The 16,219-nt window shown below is 36.7% G+C and overlaps 1 protein-coding gene across 3 annotated transcripts in view; it reads left to right on the forward strand.

Moving 5' to 3' along the window:
* The first annotated feature begins 9,893 nt into the window (after positions 1-9,893).
* The window catches only part of cdc42bpab (CDC42 binding protein kinase alpha (DMPK-like) b), a 190,875-nt gene continuing 184,549 nt past the window's right edge, over positions 9,894-16,219 (forward strand). For 2 of the 3 annotated variants that reach the window (XM_069180002.1, XM_069180006.1), the window contains exon 1: positions 9,894-10,854. In XM_069180002.1, the coding sequence (XP_069036103.1) occupies positions 10,677-10,854 (178 nt within the window). In that variant the 5' untranslated portion in view covers positions 9,894-10,676. The remainder of the gene's footprint in view (positions 10,855-16,219) is intronic. The other variant, XM_069180007.1, reaches the window with a different exon arrangement.

Below are 16,219 nucleotides of genomic sequence, written 5' to 3' on the forward strand. Positions count from 1 at the left end.
GTACTGACTACCCATTTTTCATTTAGTAGTATGACTTATGAATTTTGTTATTTTCCAGCAATGCATGCTGTAACCTAGAAGCCTTTGCATTTCAAAAAGTGTTCCATGTTTTCAAGTAAATTCAAGTGGCGGCTGAAGGGTGAAGCTCATGATTGTGTGGGTAAGAATGTGACACGAGTACAGTCTGCTTTGAATCATACAGTAATAATTTACATTTAACCATACTCTTTTCATTCTGCTTAAAATATGTGGCCTACTCCCCAACTGTTCTCTGTTATCAACTGTTTAATTTAACCCCACATCTCGATGAATAACGTTCTAGACATTTATCCAGACACTAGATACTTGTGCACATTATCAATTAAATAATACAGAACTATTGGACACATTTTGGATGCAGTCATGTTCTTAATTCTTAGCCAATAAAAAATGTGTACTAAGCTCAGTAGCAGCTTGTCTGGCTGATATGAATGATCATGTTCTACAGTGAACAAAGTGAAGAAGAACCTAAGGTCAGTGTTCCAGATGTGTCATTTCGCTGAGGTTGATGGAGCAGCAAGTGACTGTAGGAAGTCCACAGATAATTTATTGTTTCTAGGTCAAATTCACAATTTAGGACGATAAAACAATGATAATCTGCATATAATTATATATTATTATACTGGATGAGCATAACTATCAACTGAGAGTCATAACCCATCTGTATCAATAAAATGCAAATATGACATTTGGAGATTGGACACTTTATTGACAAAGTGCCATATATTGGTAACATTTTATGTTTCTGTTTTTTATATTTTCAAATTTTCCTGAATTCTGTGTCACATAAAGTTTCATAGTCTTTATTATGTGTATCTTTCCATTTTGAAATATTAAACTAAATCAAATTGAGTTCTTTATTAAACTAAATCAAATGGGGGCGGTGCGATGGCACTGCGCCTGTGGCTGGAAGGTTGCCGGTTCGTATCCCACAGCTGGCAGAGGAATCCTATTCCGTTGGGCCCCTGATCAAGGCCCTTAACCCCACCTGCTCCAGGGGCGCCGTATAAATGGATGACCCTGCGCTCTGACCTCAGTCTTCTCTCCTTGTCTGTGTGTCTCATGGAGAACAAGTTGAGATATGTGGAAAAGAGACAAATTCCTAATGCAAGAAATTGTATATGACCAATAAAGTGTTCTTCTTCTTCTAAATTTTACAGCTTTCAGCCCTATTGTTCTAAAACTGCAGTTTCACTGTACTCAAAATTGTTTACAGAGTGGCTCCTAGACTCAGTCCTGCTTGTAACAGTCATCATAGGGAATATAACCACATGTTGTAATTCTCTGGTATGCACAAGCCAAAGTGAATTCACCAGGTCAATTTTTCCTTATAACACTTGTAGGCACCTAATTACTATGGAGTGAACATTTTGTCATATTCTTTGTATAAAACTAGTATATAATGTAATACATTAATCATAACTGTGACTGTATTTCATGTTACATGCAGACTTTCATTTATTTCAGCCTAGGTATATTCATTTACTACATTTTACTTTAAACCGTAATTGTCTTACAAAGGAAGTTACACCTTTTCCGTAATGTTTTCATTTGACATGTACACTGTGTCCTGTTTAGTTGGAGTACATTCTGTATGTTTTAAGATTTTAAATTTTAGTTATAGGTTTAGTACTTTTATTCTGGAAATTCTTCTGCCTTTACAATACCCCACATTACTAATTGAAGGATTGAGCACAAGTGTGATATTTCTCAGTCTCTACCTCTTCCCATACCAATTAAGGAGAACTCTTCACGTAAAAACAAACGGACAGTTTTGGAGGTGTTATCATCCTTAATCAAAAGCTTGTAAGATCTGCAAACTACAGAAGAGGTGTTAATGAACATCTACAGATTTGCATTACAAATGTATGCCTCTTAATTGAAGAATATGCATATGACTTTTAAAAGCATAAGCCTTTGGAGTAATGTCATTTCTTAAAATTCCACATGTAGCCATTGACTTGTGGGGAATTTATGGACTAATACTCTATACTACATTAACCTTTCCCAAGATTCAATTTTTGATGATTAAATAAAGGATTTAGGTCTCTGATATTACATTTTATCTTTTAACACTTTTATGATTCTTATTGGAGCTAAATTCTGAAATCAATTGGATTGCAACATTGGCTTCCATGACAGGTACAAAACTCCACTGTATCTTCTATTTGCCATACAGTAGGTATGAGGATTAGTCAATCTCTATTTGTTTTACTGCCCAGAAATACAGTAAGTTACAAGTACATTTCTGCAAAAGGAGCAATTTTTACAATACATACACATGTAACTGAGCCGAAACACAATTTTTGAAAAAAAAAAACTGTATATGCCTACAGCATTCTGGGATTCAAACCTCGCCAGATACAGACAGGGGCATACACCTGATACTGTACTAAAAAAAAGGTAATGGGTGTGATAGCAGATCTAAGAGAGGACAGAGTTGTTTTACTCCTTTAATGATGAAATGTTACGACGTAATGATATGGGAATTAGTTACAGATTTTTTGGCTGCATGAAAAAAAACATCCTGAAATACACAGATAGAATGTCAAATCTAAATATTTTAATGTAAATTGTACCCACAACGCAGTACAACTGGAATATAAAGAACAGGCTACATCTTAATATTCTAATAATCGAATAAACATCCCAATACGCTTTTGATAACAGAGTGTACGTATACCATATTCATCAAGTTCTTTTGGAACAGTTGCTTCTTTGTACTAAATTCAGTCTTAAATATTGCGATTTTGTGTACACCAGAGTAGTGTGAAGTTTTCGTTAAATCGTAAATTGAATCCGATCTTTGCAGAAGCAACATTTGACGAAAAGTGGATTCTTAGGAGAAAAAAAATCTTAACAAAAGATTTAAACGATTTCCACAGGCATGGAATAAAATGATATTCCATTAATGTCTACTACTCACATTACTGTCACTACTGACAGCGTCAAGGCAATATCAAATCCAAGACTGATTTGTAAGTAATTTTACAATTTATAACTGATTATATTTAACGTTTTTTGGAAAAAAAATCTGTATTATCAATAAATACAAATATTATTTAGCATGATAAAATCTCAAAGACGAATATTAAAAAAAAACTAGACTGTGATCTAGTGAGTTCCGCATGGTCTAAATTCAAAGAAGCCCATTCGGCAAATATTTAATAAGCTACTAGAACTATTTTAGTTTTAGAAATACCCAGGAGAGGTTTTTCTATTGAAGCCAGTTTATTCCTTAAACCAATGTTTTGTGCACATAAAAGAGACGATTAGCACCTAGTTATCCAATTGAAGGAGAAACACTCCCATTGCATTGACATTCCATCTTTCTAATCGCAGTGCTTCAGACACTTCATCTCCTTATTTACAAAAAACGACTCGTTTCACGTTGGTGCAATCAACTGCTTACAGAACCATCTGTTGTACTTCTGTTGGCTTAACTGCTTGGAAAATGCGTATGGTACATCTGTATTCTGATGCAGAATTACTCAGGGACATTTTATTGTAGTTCGGGTAAATTCAAGGAAATTGCTGTTTAACGTACAATTCCCAGTTGAATGGTGCACGGCTTTATAAAGCCACACAATAATAAGCACAACTACGAAGGCTATAGATGTTCTAAACATGAAGGTGGTGGTTCTAGTAGCACTTTAGATACGCATATGTAGATATTTGTTTAAAAAGGACAAGGGGATGAAAGGAAGGAATCCATCATCTATAATAATAATAATAATAAGGCATTAAAATATCAAATTAAAGAATTTTTTTTGATTTTTAAGAAAATGTGTAGTAATATATCTGTAAGTCCTGCTTATACTGGTTAGGAAGGTATTGTAAATATATTTACTTGTGCGTAGATACATTTGTATTGCTGTCTCTTTTATAGACTTCCTATAGATTGCTACAGTATGCTGTACTGGAAGAAACTTAAGGGTTCTTAATAATTTTAAGTCTATTCTACGATTGTGTCAAATAATTTTAATGACTGCCCTCCGATAGACTTCTCGGTGTAATCTGCCTTGCGCCCGTTGCTCTCGAGTTCTCCTGCGACCTTGCATTGGAATTGGAAGAAGCAGACAATGGATGGACGGATTTTAATAACTTTGTCTCCGCAAGAGGGACTTAAACTATTGGGATAATTATCTTAGGTTTATGAATACATGTTTTTAATTCAGTGTTTATTAAATAAATGTGTTCTCAAAATGTATTCTCAACAAATAAATAAGTAAATGGTATGCGGACTTCGGACTATAAACTATAGTCTCCTCACTGTGAATCGATAAAGCATCAAACGAGTTGTTCACATTGTATATCTTTCAACAATGTCATGTTCTTTAGGTGTGTCTTAACAGTCTAAACTGCCATGCATTAGGCTGAATAAGTGTTTAAGAAACCCAGAACAGATATCATAGTCACAGTACCCCAGTACTTCAGCGATTTTATTTGAACCTTTGCGGGTGTAATCGTTTGCTAGTTGCAGTATAGTATTTTTTATTATGTCTTGAAACGACTTTGTGCTTGCTCTTTTTGTCCCATATTCGTCCAAACTACAGCCAAACCTGAACATTTAAGAATCTGTCCACATTGGCATCTGCTGTCCTGATTCCTTGACAGGCAGGAGTAAGATATCTCAGCAGATTTCTTTAGTGTCTCACAATATATAAATCCTGACTAACATCAATTCTTTTTCCAATTTTATTAAATCCCTTGATTTGGGAATTTTCCTATAACAGAGCAATATACCTTAAAAGTAAAAATATAAATTTGCATTAACATTCCACAGCTGTGCCAAATCCATTAGTAAAATTGCTTCTGACATTATTATCCAGAGGGTTATGCGAAAATAACTTTGCTTTTATCCAAAATCGTACATGGTATGTGACCCAAATACATTTCAGAGAGTGTAAAATATGCCACGGGGTTTATACATGCTTCTAAATTCAGCTGGACTTAACTCGATTCTCAAAACTCGGTGCAATACAGCAAAATATCTTTGTTCACAAACAAACGTTTCCATATTCAGTACACACCGAAAGCCACTAACATCAACCACGTACTGGCAATTCTAGACCCTACAAAGTCATTGCAGAATCTCTGATGAAAACCGATGGTGTTAGCGCCCTCTGGTGTCTCATAGTTTTCCATTACAAGACGTTGCCTATGGTCCCCTTTTGCATTTGCGCCAAATTTCAGAATGCTCTCTGATGAATATTTTTCTTTGCCCCTTCTCCCTTTGAAAATTGAGCTACTTTTGGAGATACTCCAAAATAGTTTATATTTCTGGCCAGGACACCAGGGTTACACCCCTACGTTTTTCGAGAAACGCCCTGGGATTTTTAATAACCACAGAGAGTCAGGACCCCGGTTTTACGTCTCATCCGATGGACGGCGCCTATTTACAGTACAGTGTCCCCGTCACTATACTGTAATAAAAAGGAAACCCGAAACACACGGTCTTCAGTGTCTTCAACACCCTAGCTAACCTCCACTGACTACCCAACTGGCTCCACTAACACCGCTTCCAGCAGCAACCTTAGTTTTTCCCAGGAGGTCTCCCATCCAGATACTGACCATGTTCACACCTGCTTAGCTTCAGTGGTTGCCAGTTGTGAGTTGCAGGGTGATATGGCTGCTGCAATTTACCCATCAATTCAGATATTTTACTGGTCCTGTTTATTCATGCAAATCGCAGACCCGTTCCAACTGGGTGTTATCTGAAATAAAAAGACACAAAGGCATCACAGGAAAAGTAAGCTCGCACTAAGACCAAATCCAAATCTCACCTCAGGATTTGTAATATTTAGCTTGAGCTTAAACTAATGGCTTGCGTATAGCTCTGTGCAACTTTGACTGACATTCCAAAAATGGGTACTCTGGATGCCCAGGTGAGGGTGCTTTAGCAATTCACATTTTAATACTGGCCCTACAGCTACTTCAACTGGAGTTAAACATCTCAAATCCAAATTCAAGAAGCCACTGATCTCATAGCTGGCGATTCTGTCCTACATACAGGCTACCAAAGGTTTCAATGTTCATTTCACCCTATTAGAAAGAATAGTCTGCATATGATGATTGCTGCTAAGTTTTTTAATTGACCACATTTCAGAATCAGGAATCATTATTTGAATTGAGATGATTACGAGTGCTCCATGGGACATACCGTTTTTAGAATTATTTTTTGTGTTTTGCTGTCTCCTAGACTAAATGACTTACTCATGTGGTATAATAATCCATATTTGATTATTCAAGGGATAAAGTAAAGGTCCATTTCACGCTGAAAGGTAGAAAGAAGAAATTCTGTTTCGGCTGTTAAGTCTTATTGAGGTTAACAAGTTCAGCAACTAACAAGATGGGACACCAGGAAAAAAGCTTAATTTAAATCATCAGAGTTGATAGTTTTCATGTTCTAAAAGAGAAACTTCTGTATATTATCATAAAGTCCATTCAACACATTTCTGCCAGATATGCAGAACAACAACTACCATGAAAAACTGATATAATAGGAGCTTTAGAGATTGAATGATTGAATGGAGGAATACCTCTATTTACTGGATGCACATTTCTTTTGCCAATGTATATTATTCTGTTTGTCTGCTTTTGCTCAAGCCAAGTAATACCTGTTTTGTATCCCATATATTAAATTTGTAAGGATATATCTACTTACAGTCAATTTGTAAAAAAGCTGATTAAGAAAAAAAATAAAAAATCAGATGCATTAATGCACAATGGATTTATCATTTAACTGTTCCACCTAACTATCCAACTTGCTATTATGCCAGCTAAAGAACATTTACAACAGTGCATAGCTTAATGACCTGATTGATGGAAAAATTAAATGTTGCTTTCTAATCTTGTTGATAACAGAGTCTGCCACCAGGGGCCAGAGTAATTCAACAAATAAGAGTACTCTTGAACTCTCAGTGAAACTGTTAAAACAGGTTTTGGTTGACAGGTTCTTGAGAAAAATGTGCCTGAAAGTATTTTCAGAAAGTTTGTGGCTGACTACTGGTATATGTTACATATGTTAATCATTCCTTGACTTAAGGTTAAGTAGTTTATTATGTGGAATACCAATATCTATCTATCCTTCATTAGCAAACTGTTAATTCCTGATTCATGGCAATCCGGAGCCCATCCTGAAAGTAGAAGCAAATCAAGACTACGTCTTAAACATGACTAGCAAATCACTGGGACAGAAACACGCACAACCTACAGATACAATTTAGAAACATACTGTACCTTGCTATTATGTCTTTGCACACAATTACAAATACTCTAGATACTACAAATAGTCTAATACTTTTGTTGTTTTTTGTTTTGTTTGTTGTTTTGCTTTGTGTGTGTGTCTTCGGATAGCTTTGGCTTTGTTGTTTTGTTGGTTTTTGTTAGTTTGTTTGTGTTATCCTTGTTTTGCCATAATCTTGCCCTAACGTGTTATTTGTTCAACCCTTGTGTTCTTTTGTACCCTGTTCCTGTTGATTACTCTCGTTTTCCCTTATTTGTATTCCTAGTTCACTTGTGTTTTTGTGTGAACTTTTGTGAATAAGGTTAGTTTAGGTTGTTGGGTACATTCTACACACTTAGATGATTTTGTATTAGTAACACTAGTTTAGTACCGGTGATTGCCGTTTGTCTTGTATGGTTTTGGGTAGTCAGTGGAGGTTAGCTAGGGTGTTGAAGACACCGAAGACCATGTGTTTCGGGTTTTCTTTTGGAGTCAGGTTAGCTTTCCCTCACTTTCTTAGCCAGCTCCATTTTTGTTTGTTATTTTCTTTTCTTTGGCACCACTCTAGTTCCTTACCCCTATGTGTTTTTGTCTTAATACCAGTCACTTATTCACCTTAAAATCATCACTTTTGCACCGACCCTTAATATCACGCTTGCTAGTCCCTTGCCAGAACCCACCTGCTTCTAAAAATTATCCTAAATCTTACACCCCTTTACCCCTAGACACTTGGGGTCGTAACACCCAAAGTACCCAAAGTACCCAAATGTCCCCAGTTTGCACTTCCCAAACGTTCCCACTGTACCCTAATGTTGCCTAATTTTGCCAGTGTAACTGAATGTTCCCCAGTGTTACCAGTGTGATTAAAATGTTCCCAAATAGTCCTACTGTACCCAAATGTTCTCTTATGTTCCCATAAATTCCTAGAGTAACCAAATGTTTGCTAATGTTCCCAGTGTACCCATAAATTCCTAATGCTCCTAGTGGACCAGAATGTTCAGTAATGCTTCCACTGTAACCAAAAGATCCCTAATTTTCTCACTGTACCCAAATGTCCAATAATGTTCCCAGTGAACCCAAATAATCCCTAATGCTTCCAGTTTACCCAATATTCTGCTGGAGTATGATACAGACGTCTGCTGTATTTGTGAAAGCTTTCACTTGATTGATAACCGTGAATTGAGTCACATTTGAAGTAACATATGTGTGTGCATGACAAAGGACATTTTGAAAATATCAGTCCCTTTAATTTGTGTATCTTTTGCTTGTGATTGGTTCCGGATGTAATTCTGGAGCCAATCACAAGCAAATTTAAAGATCTCTACAGCTAAATTTTGAACATTGTGACCCAAAGCAAGGAAATCTTCGCCAACAAGGACACAAACACAAGCTTGTTTCCACCACCAGGGGTTGTATTGGGATTTATGCAGTAGTTCATGAGCCTATGTAAGAGACACATACAGTAGCTGTGTTCATTACAATAATAAATAAATTCAAGTATTAATGATGGTGAAAGCAGACTAATGCCTTTGTATTTATCTAATAATGTACTTAAACCGGTTATTTCAGTGTTAACCATATATTTCAAAATCATTATTTGCATTTCACAATGATCATTTTCGCTAAATATCAAAGGCTTAGCAGTATACAGTACAAATGTCAATAACATGACATTCAGAGTGAAATACTTGTGTAAATCTCTAGATTCTGCTTTTTTAATGATGAAATATCATCCTCTTTTGATTAATTGCTTGTAGAAATGCTATGTTAAAAAAGGAACATACAGCATACACATTTGTGAATGACCTTGAATTTTCATGGTTTTGTATGTTTTGTCCTGTTATAATTATTATGGATGGTTTATCAACTCCTCTGGGAAAATGTGGGTGTCTATAGGATGTCATATTTCCACTATTGCAATGAAAAATCTATGTGGAAGTAATACAATCCATAACCTGTAGACCTTCTAATTTAATTGAATACCCTTGAGACATGTTTGAACAGGGGTGTAGCAAAATAAAATTTTAAATATTGCTGGTGTTGGCTTACAGCCAACTACATTGCAGTGCTTGTAGGATGTTCCTGTTTTGACATGATATACGTGTGGGAATATTAATACATGACTGTAGGGTATTTATCAGATTATTTTTATCACAGAATTTGGAAATGATAACCACAGGATGATATTCAAAGATTTATGTCCATTTCAATTTGCTTCTTACAGGGTCTGAAGGGTTAACATTTTACAAGAGACTATATATGTGGAATGTATATATTAATTTCCAACTTTAGACTGGATTTTATTTAGGGACTGTAAAGAAACGTTGATTTTTTGTTTTTCTTACACATTGGAATTTTTACTTACAGTTTGATAAATCCTGTCGTCGCCCCTTATGCTAATCGGGTTTGTCTGGAATAACTAAGTACTCCATTATATTGTAGCGAATTCGTTACAATATATTCTCTTAACATTTGTGTATTCGTAATACCAGATCGCTACAATGTCTCTACCAGACAATGACACCATTATCGAATCCTGCATTCTCTGCTGACGTCCCGAAGCAACCGTAGTATCATGTCCATTCACAACCACGGTTATCCCTCCAGTATCCCTGCATTCCCTGACGGAGCAGCAGCTGCTGACGGCCGCCATGTTGGTCTCGGTTTTGCCTGCAGCAAGCTAGAAGTGAGACAGCAGCAGATGGAACAGCAGGGAAACAGGGATCTGGAGAGAGATGTACAAAAACACCAAAAATATCCCTGAAACGTAAGCGAATCCAATACTGGACTAGCTCGGACGGAACTGCTACAAAAATGAGAAACCGTTATAATTCCTTAATTTAAATGGGAGAGCTTTGGGAAGGACAGAATAAAAATGGAATAAACTAAAGGTTTTTTTTTTTCTATCGCAGACTCAACAGAGGAGGGGCTTTGGGCTTTTTATATTGCAGATTTGCCATTGATGCGTTTTTTCGTGTGTTCCTTTTTGCTGCATTGTGGAAGACAGACTAATAACTTGGGAGGATCATTTTAACTGTTTTTTTTTACCATGACATGGAAGTGAATTGTCTATAGTTTTCTGGAAGAGGCGAATTTACGAAAGGAATTATTGTTGCTGCTACTAGAGTTACAAGCCAGCCGGTTTGGGCAGGGTCTGGGTGTTCTTATTTATTCCTTAAAAATAAAAAATGAAGAAACGCTCTTTTCAATCCCTCCTTTGAAGGTGTATTCATTTTAGTATAAAGATCATAATTCTTTATTGTTCAAATCGAAGTTTAGACAATTAAGTCAGGCTGTGCAGGCTACAAAAAAGCTGTAGACCCGCACCAGTATAAAATATAACGCAATCACTGTTTAAATATTTTTTTTTCTTGTTATTTAAATCTCACAATTGTAAATATTTTAAACAATGTCTGGGGAGGTACGTTTGAAGAAGCTGGAGAACCTCATTTTGGACGGGCCGGCTCAGTCTAATGGGCAAAGCTTCAGTGTGGAAACATTATTGGATATTCTCATTTGCCTCTATGATGAGTGCAACAACTCCCCGCTTAGAAGAGAGAAGAATGTGCTGGAGTTTCTCGAATGGGGTAAGGCTCTTGAAAATATTACACATTTAAGATGCACTGAAGATCTCTCCTCCTTCCGCCCCCTCCTTAACAGCAGCACGACCATAACCTACATTGACTGTTTTTTTTTTTAAAGTGCTGTCTGCTCATTCACAAACCGCTTAGCTTTTTGCGATCGCGATGGTAGTCTTACGTGGAGCAGTACTTCTTACAGACTGGTTCATCATTTTGAGATGTATATTGGGTAGATGGCTTGTGATATTCCTGTATAGTGGGGTTGTGACTTCTGCCTTGGGGGAGGGGGGAGGTTGATGGAAAAGAAGAATGTCGCACTCATGGGGGACATTCAGTTGCCAGCTGTGACAAATGTGTGCGAAACTCCAATACGAAACAAAAGAGCAGGTACTGTCGGAAAATCCGGCGGTGAGTCTGCATGTGGTGAAAATATCCGTGAATAGACATCAACCAGCTGTACACTCTGCATAACGTACTTCTTAAGCACTTACAGTGAACACCCACAAAGGCTCACTTCCACGCGATTCAGTGTTTCGTCACTGTCATGCAATTGAACCAATTTGTATTTTAGGACCACTTTAAACTGTACCCGATTTAAAATTGTGCTTCATTTTATGTCCTTGTGTTGTGGAGTTTATTTTCCGGTGTGCCGGGCTTCTAAATTCCATAGTGACATTTCGGGTTTGAGAGACCTCTTCTCAGGATGTCAACCAATTCCATATTCCCCAGCCTAGATAAGTGTTTTAGGATTTTGACCCAAATGCATTTCAGCATTTTCTGATTTGTTTTAGGACGACATCAAAGTAATATTTCTCTATATTCTAAATAATGCTATCAATAAACGAATGCTAAATCTGCGTACATACATGTTAATGATATGTGAACTAGTTTAAACGCCAGTAGTAACGTTTTATGATCAGTGTTTAAGTGGAATACAAATTGGTGATTGAGATTTACAGGAATGTCTTTCCAATGTCTTGGAAAATAAATAATTATTTTCGCGTTTTTCCTTCTTCAATGTTTAGTGTATGGTGCACATGTGATAATAGGCAACAAATTCAGCGTTACAAAGAAAACCATTAAATTGACTGATCTTGAGTTACAAGCACAGTACTGAACGTCTTAAAGGTTGTGTGGTTTCCCAACAAAACATCATCTTGAAATTTCCACCTTTTGTATCCCTCATTATTTGGAATCTTTTGGCAGGGCATTTGATAATTGTATGAATGTGCTTCTGATGAATTACAGCAAATAACATTGATAGGTGACTGAACAGTCAGTGTCTAATGTCACTTGTACTGAGTGACTGCCAGTGTGTAATTACAGACAATACAACAAGCCCTGCCAAGGTCATGCTACGTTTTGACAATTCTTAATGTAATCATTTCTAAGTGATCAGGAAGCTTTTTTTATTATGTTGGTAGAATATTAAATTGATTACAAAATGAGTCTGTATGATAGTCATAACATTTTACTTTTAGCAGATGTATAGTGTATCTAAGTTCATTTAGCCTTCAGTTCTTTTAGTATATTCTTTACAGTAGAGGTCCGCTGATATTGATATTTCCAGGCTAATGCCAATGCTGAGATTTTCAAAACCAGGCAGGCCTATGTCTGCATTAAATGAACATGAACAGTTTGTTAAACATACGAACATGCACCACTGAATGTTTTTTAAAAGCACAAAGCCCTTGTAATGTCAAATAAAACCATGTAAACAACTAAAAATACAAACGTCTTGCATTTTATTGTGCAGGGACAGTGTCAGAAAGTCAATGAAAGAAATGTATTTTTTCTCTACTCGAAAAAGCAGTATTGTAATATACGTTAACAAAGACTAATTTTTTATATGAATTGCTACAGTGTTTTTAAAATGGATCCACGGGGTATATTGGGTGAGGTGTCAGTTATATCAAAGTATTAAACATGTTTTTAGATAAAATGCAGTTCTATGAATGTATTTTAAGACATATAAGGGAAATAAATGGCTGGGGAGTGGCTTTATCAAACAAAGGGTATTTTTTTCTATTTAAATTCAAGATAACAGTGAAGATTACTTCAGCTGGATATACTAGGCCAATACATTTCCAAAGATCTGTGCATCAGTGTCTTGTAGTGTTTCTTCTTAAAGGAATTTTGGTCCTCTGATGTGCTGTTTTACTTTATGTAAAATGGAACAGCTGCCCATTTTCTGACTGGCAAAGTACTGACAGTGCCTTTTTTAAAATGAATGATATTCATTTTTTAAGATGAATGATATTTAAAATATGATATTCCACCATGAGGTTATTTTATTATCCAAATCAAATTTAAATTTGATAAAATTCTAATTTCCTAGGAAAATAAAAGATGCAGTGAATTACTTTCAGTGATTTGTTGTAGCTAACAGTAGTTCCTGTGAAATGAAAATACATGCTTTATTTTCCTTAAATTTGTGTAAAGTTTTTTTTTTAAGGCAGAGGTTGTATTCTGAAAGCACGGAAACAGATGTAGACTGGATTTTATTTCGACTATCTTTATTCAGTTAAATCATGAAGAGATCATTCTGAATAAAAAACATCAATACCTTGTAGCCCTGAAGGTCCATGGTTAGCAAAACAAATCAGAAGTGTTTGATGGTTCTTGCTTCAAGTGAATGGAAGATTAAAGGTTAGGGCTGTTAAATAAACCCTATAAATTAATCTCAATGGGGCCAGAGTTGGTCACCCCTGAACTAAAGTATTGACCCTAAAGACCAATTTCTCAGGATTGTAATTAGGGACTTCCCTTATTCCTCTTCTCTGCAAATACAGCCGTATCAAAGTATTCTAAATGCATCATGTTTTTTTTGTACATGTGGATTAAGAATGTGCTTACAGGGCCCTGAGTGTTACACATCAAACTTGGTTGAAATAAGTGTACTCAAAAAAAGGTTGGTTATAGAACAGTAGTCTACTAAAAATACCAGATGGCCTTTTTATTATATGACTTGTGCCTGGAAAGCTGTTATTTTCACAACATTGATGTTAGAGTTGCTCATGGTTGGAAGGGTTGCTCATGTTTGCCTCTGAAGGTAACAGGGCCATATATTTTTGCTGTTTAATATAACCCAACCTTTTTGCACGTTTTAAAAGATGGTTTTATGTGGCTGTGATTCTGAAAGGGTGTGAGGGTGACATGGAACTCTTTTGAAGTTGCTGCTGAGCCTTGGGCAGCAGCTGTCATTTCCTTTGGGACTGTGCTTGGCTGTGGCAGCTGCAGGAAGCTAAGAGGTATGACTGTATGAAGTCATTCCAGGAAAGCATTAGAAATCTCCTGAGGGACTGTGAACTGTCCTGGACACAATGGCAGGGCTCTAGAGAGAAGGTCAGTCAGTAAGAAGGAAAAAAAAAAAAACTAAGAAAAAAACATTTATGGAAGACTGAGCAGGCATGATTTCAATTTTTCATTAGGCTTACATAATGAGGTAGCTTTCACTGTGTTAGCAGGGAATTCGAGTTTATCTGATGCTCTTAAGTTTTACACCATCTTTGACCTTTGTATTTTTCAGCATTTTTGGTCCCCCAACAATAAGGGAAACAAAGTGGTGTGTTGTCTGATGCATCTTCACTTACCACGTTTAAGTAATAGAGAATATTGTGTGAGAAAACTGGTATCTGATACATGATTGGTTTTCTAACCCCATAATGTAGCCTATTTAGTTAAAAAAGATAAGAGGGTTACATTTAAGAAGGCTTTGCTCTTCTACTCATCACCTATCATTTAGGAGTCTAGAACAAACTACTCAGCCATTTTGTTGAATACAATACCTTGCCTTCATTCAAGACATGGCAGGATGACATAACTGGATCAGTTTGGTACCAGCAACAAAACAGGCTAGATTGACCAAATGGTCCGTGGCATTTGTAATCTTTTTTATATTATTATTTTTACCCACTCACCGTTTAAGAAGAAAGCAACCAGCAATCATCACTATTGAGTCACTGTGCAATTTATAGTGTTCATTGGTAATTGCTCTATTCCGAAATGAATGACCATATTGGTGAGACTTCGATTCCGCTGGACTTTGACTTGAACTCAGGTCATTGACCTAATTTCTATAAGTAACTGCCAAAATTAAGGAAACGCCAACATAAAGTGTCTTAACAGGGCATTGGGCCACTATGAGTTGCAAGAAGAGCTTCACCGTGCCTTGGTATAGATTCTTCAAGTGTCTGGAACTCAGTTGGAGAGGTTTGACACCATTCTTTGTCAGAAAATGATTCGAAAATCCATCATTTGGCATTTTGTGATAATGGTGGAAAACTGCCTTGGATGCTGTCTGAGAAACTCATACATGTTCAATTGGGCTGAGATCTGGTGACTGGAATGGCTATGGCATATGGTTCTACATAATTTTCATGCTCATTTAACCATTCAGTAACCATTTATGCCACGTGGATAGAAATGCTTTACCATTGGATGAACATGATCACTCAGAATGGCTTTGTATTTTTTGGCATTTATCTTGCCCTCTAAGGGGTTGAATGGAAGTAAATGATGCCAGGAAACCATGTCTGGAAATCAAGGACCCCACAGTATAAAATAGCTGCCAGATCCCTTTGCCATGGGAAACAAGCTCTTAAGCCTGCAGGTCACATGTGCACCTGTCTGCTTGTTGAGAACAGGTTGACTGGTGGCTCATCTAGCTGCCTTTTTTCACAGCTCAATGGATTGTGTTCTTTGTACCATTTTATGCATAAAAGTGACTGTTTTGGGTATAATAAGGGCTTAAAACATTACTCCCCATCATAATATCCCTCTCTGTGATGTGCTTGATGGACTGTACCTGAAACTGAAACTGCCTGCTCACCCCTTAGGTTCACATTTACAGTCAGCTGGTTTGCTTTTCATCTTAAACCACTGCACAGACATCACAGTCAAGAAGTATGCACTTTCATCCACCTTTGCCCCTAGATTATGTTTTTCCACTCATGCTTCCATGCCAGTATTATTGTAGTCACTGTTCCTCGTGAACCATCAGCGTGTTGAGCAGTCTTCATCACTGAAGCCCCTGCTAAATGTACCACAACAATCACCCCTCTCTAAAAGTCACAGAGAAAGAATGGGCAACTAGGCCTGACTAGCATTTTTATATATGATCCTAAGAATGATGGGATGTAAATGGCTTTATTAGCTCAGGTACCACACCTTTTAATCCATTCAGTATGCTTTATATCCCTCATTTACTCAAGTGTTTCCTTTATTTTAGCTGTTACCTGTACTTGAAATGAGACTAAAGTGAAAGAGTGGAGGGAGGTGAAACTTCTGACTGGACCAGAAGTTAAGAATGAGTGCCCTTGTATGTTGAGCAGGACTACTGTGATATGGGAGGTACTGGCGCCACTGGAAC

The sequence above is a fragment of the Lepisosteus oculatus genome, chromosome 2 (genome assembly GCF_040954835.1).
Source record: "Lepisosteus oculatus isolate fLepOcu1 chromosome 2, fLepOcu1.hap2, whole genome shotgun sequence".
Taxonomy (NCBI): domain Eukaryota; kingdom Metazoa; phylum Chordata; class Actinopteri; order Semionotiformes; family Lepisosteidae; genus Lepisosteus; species Lepisosteus oculatus.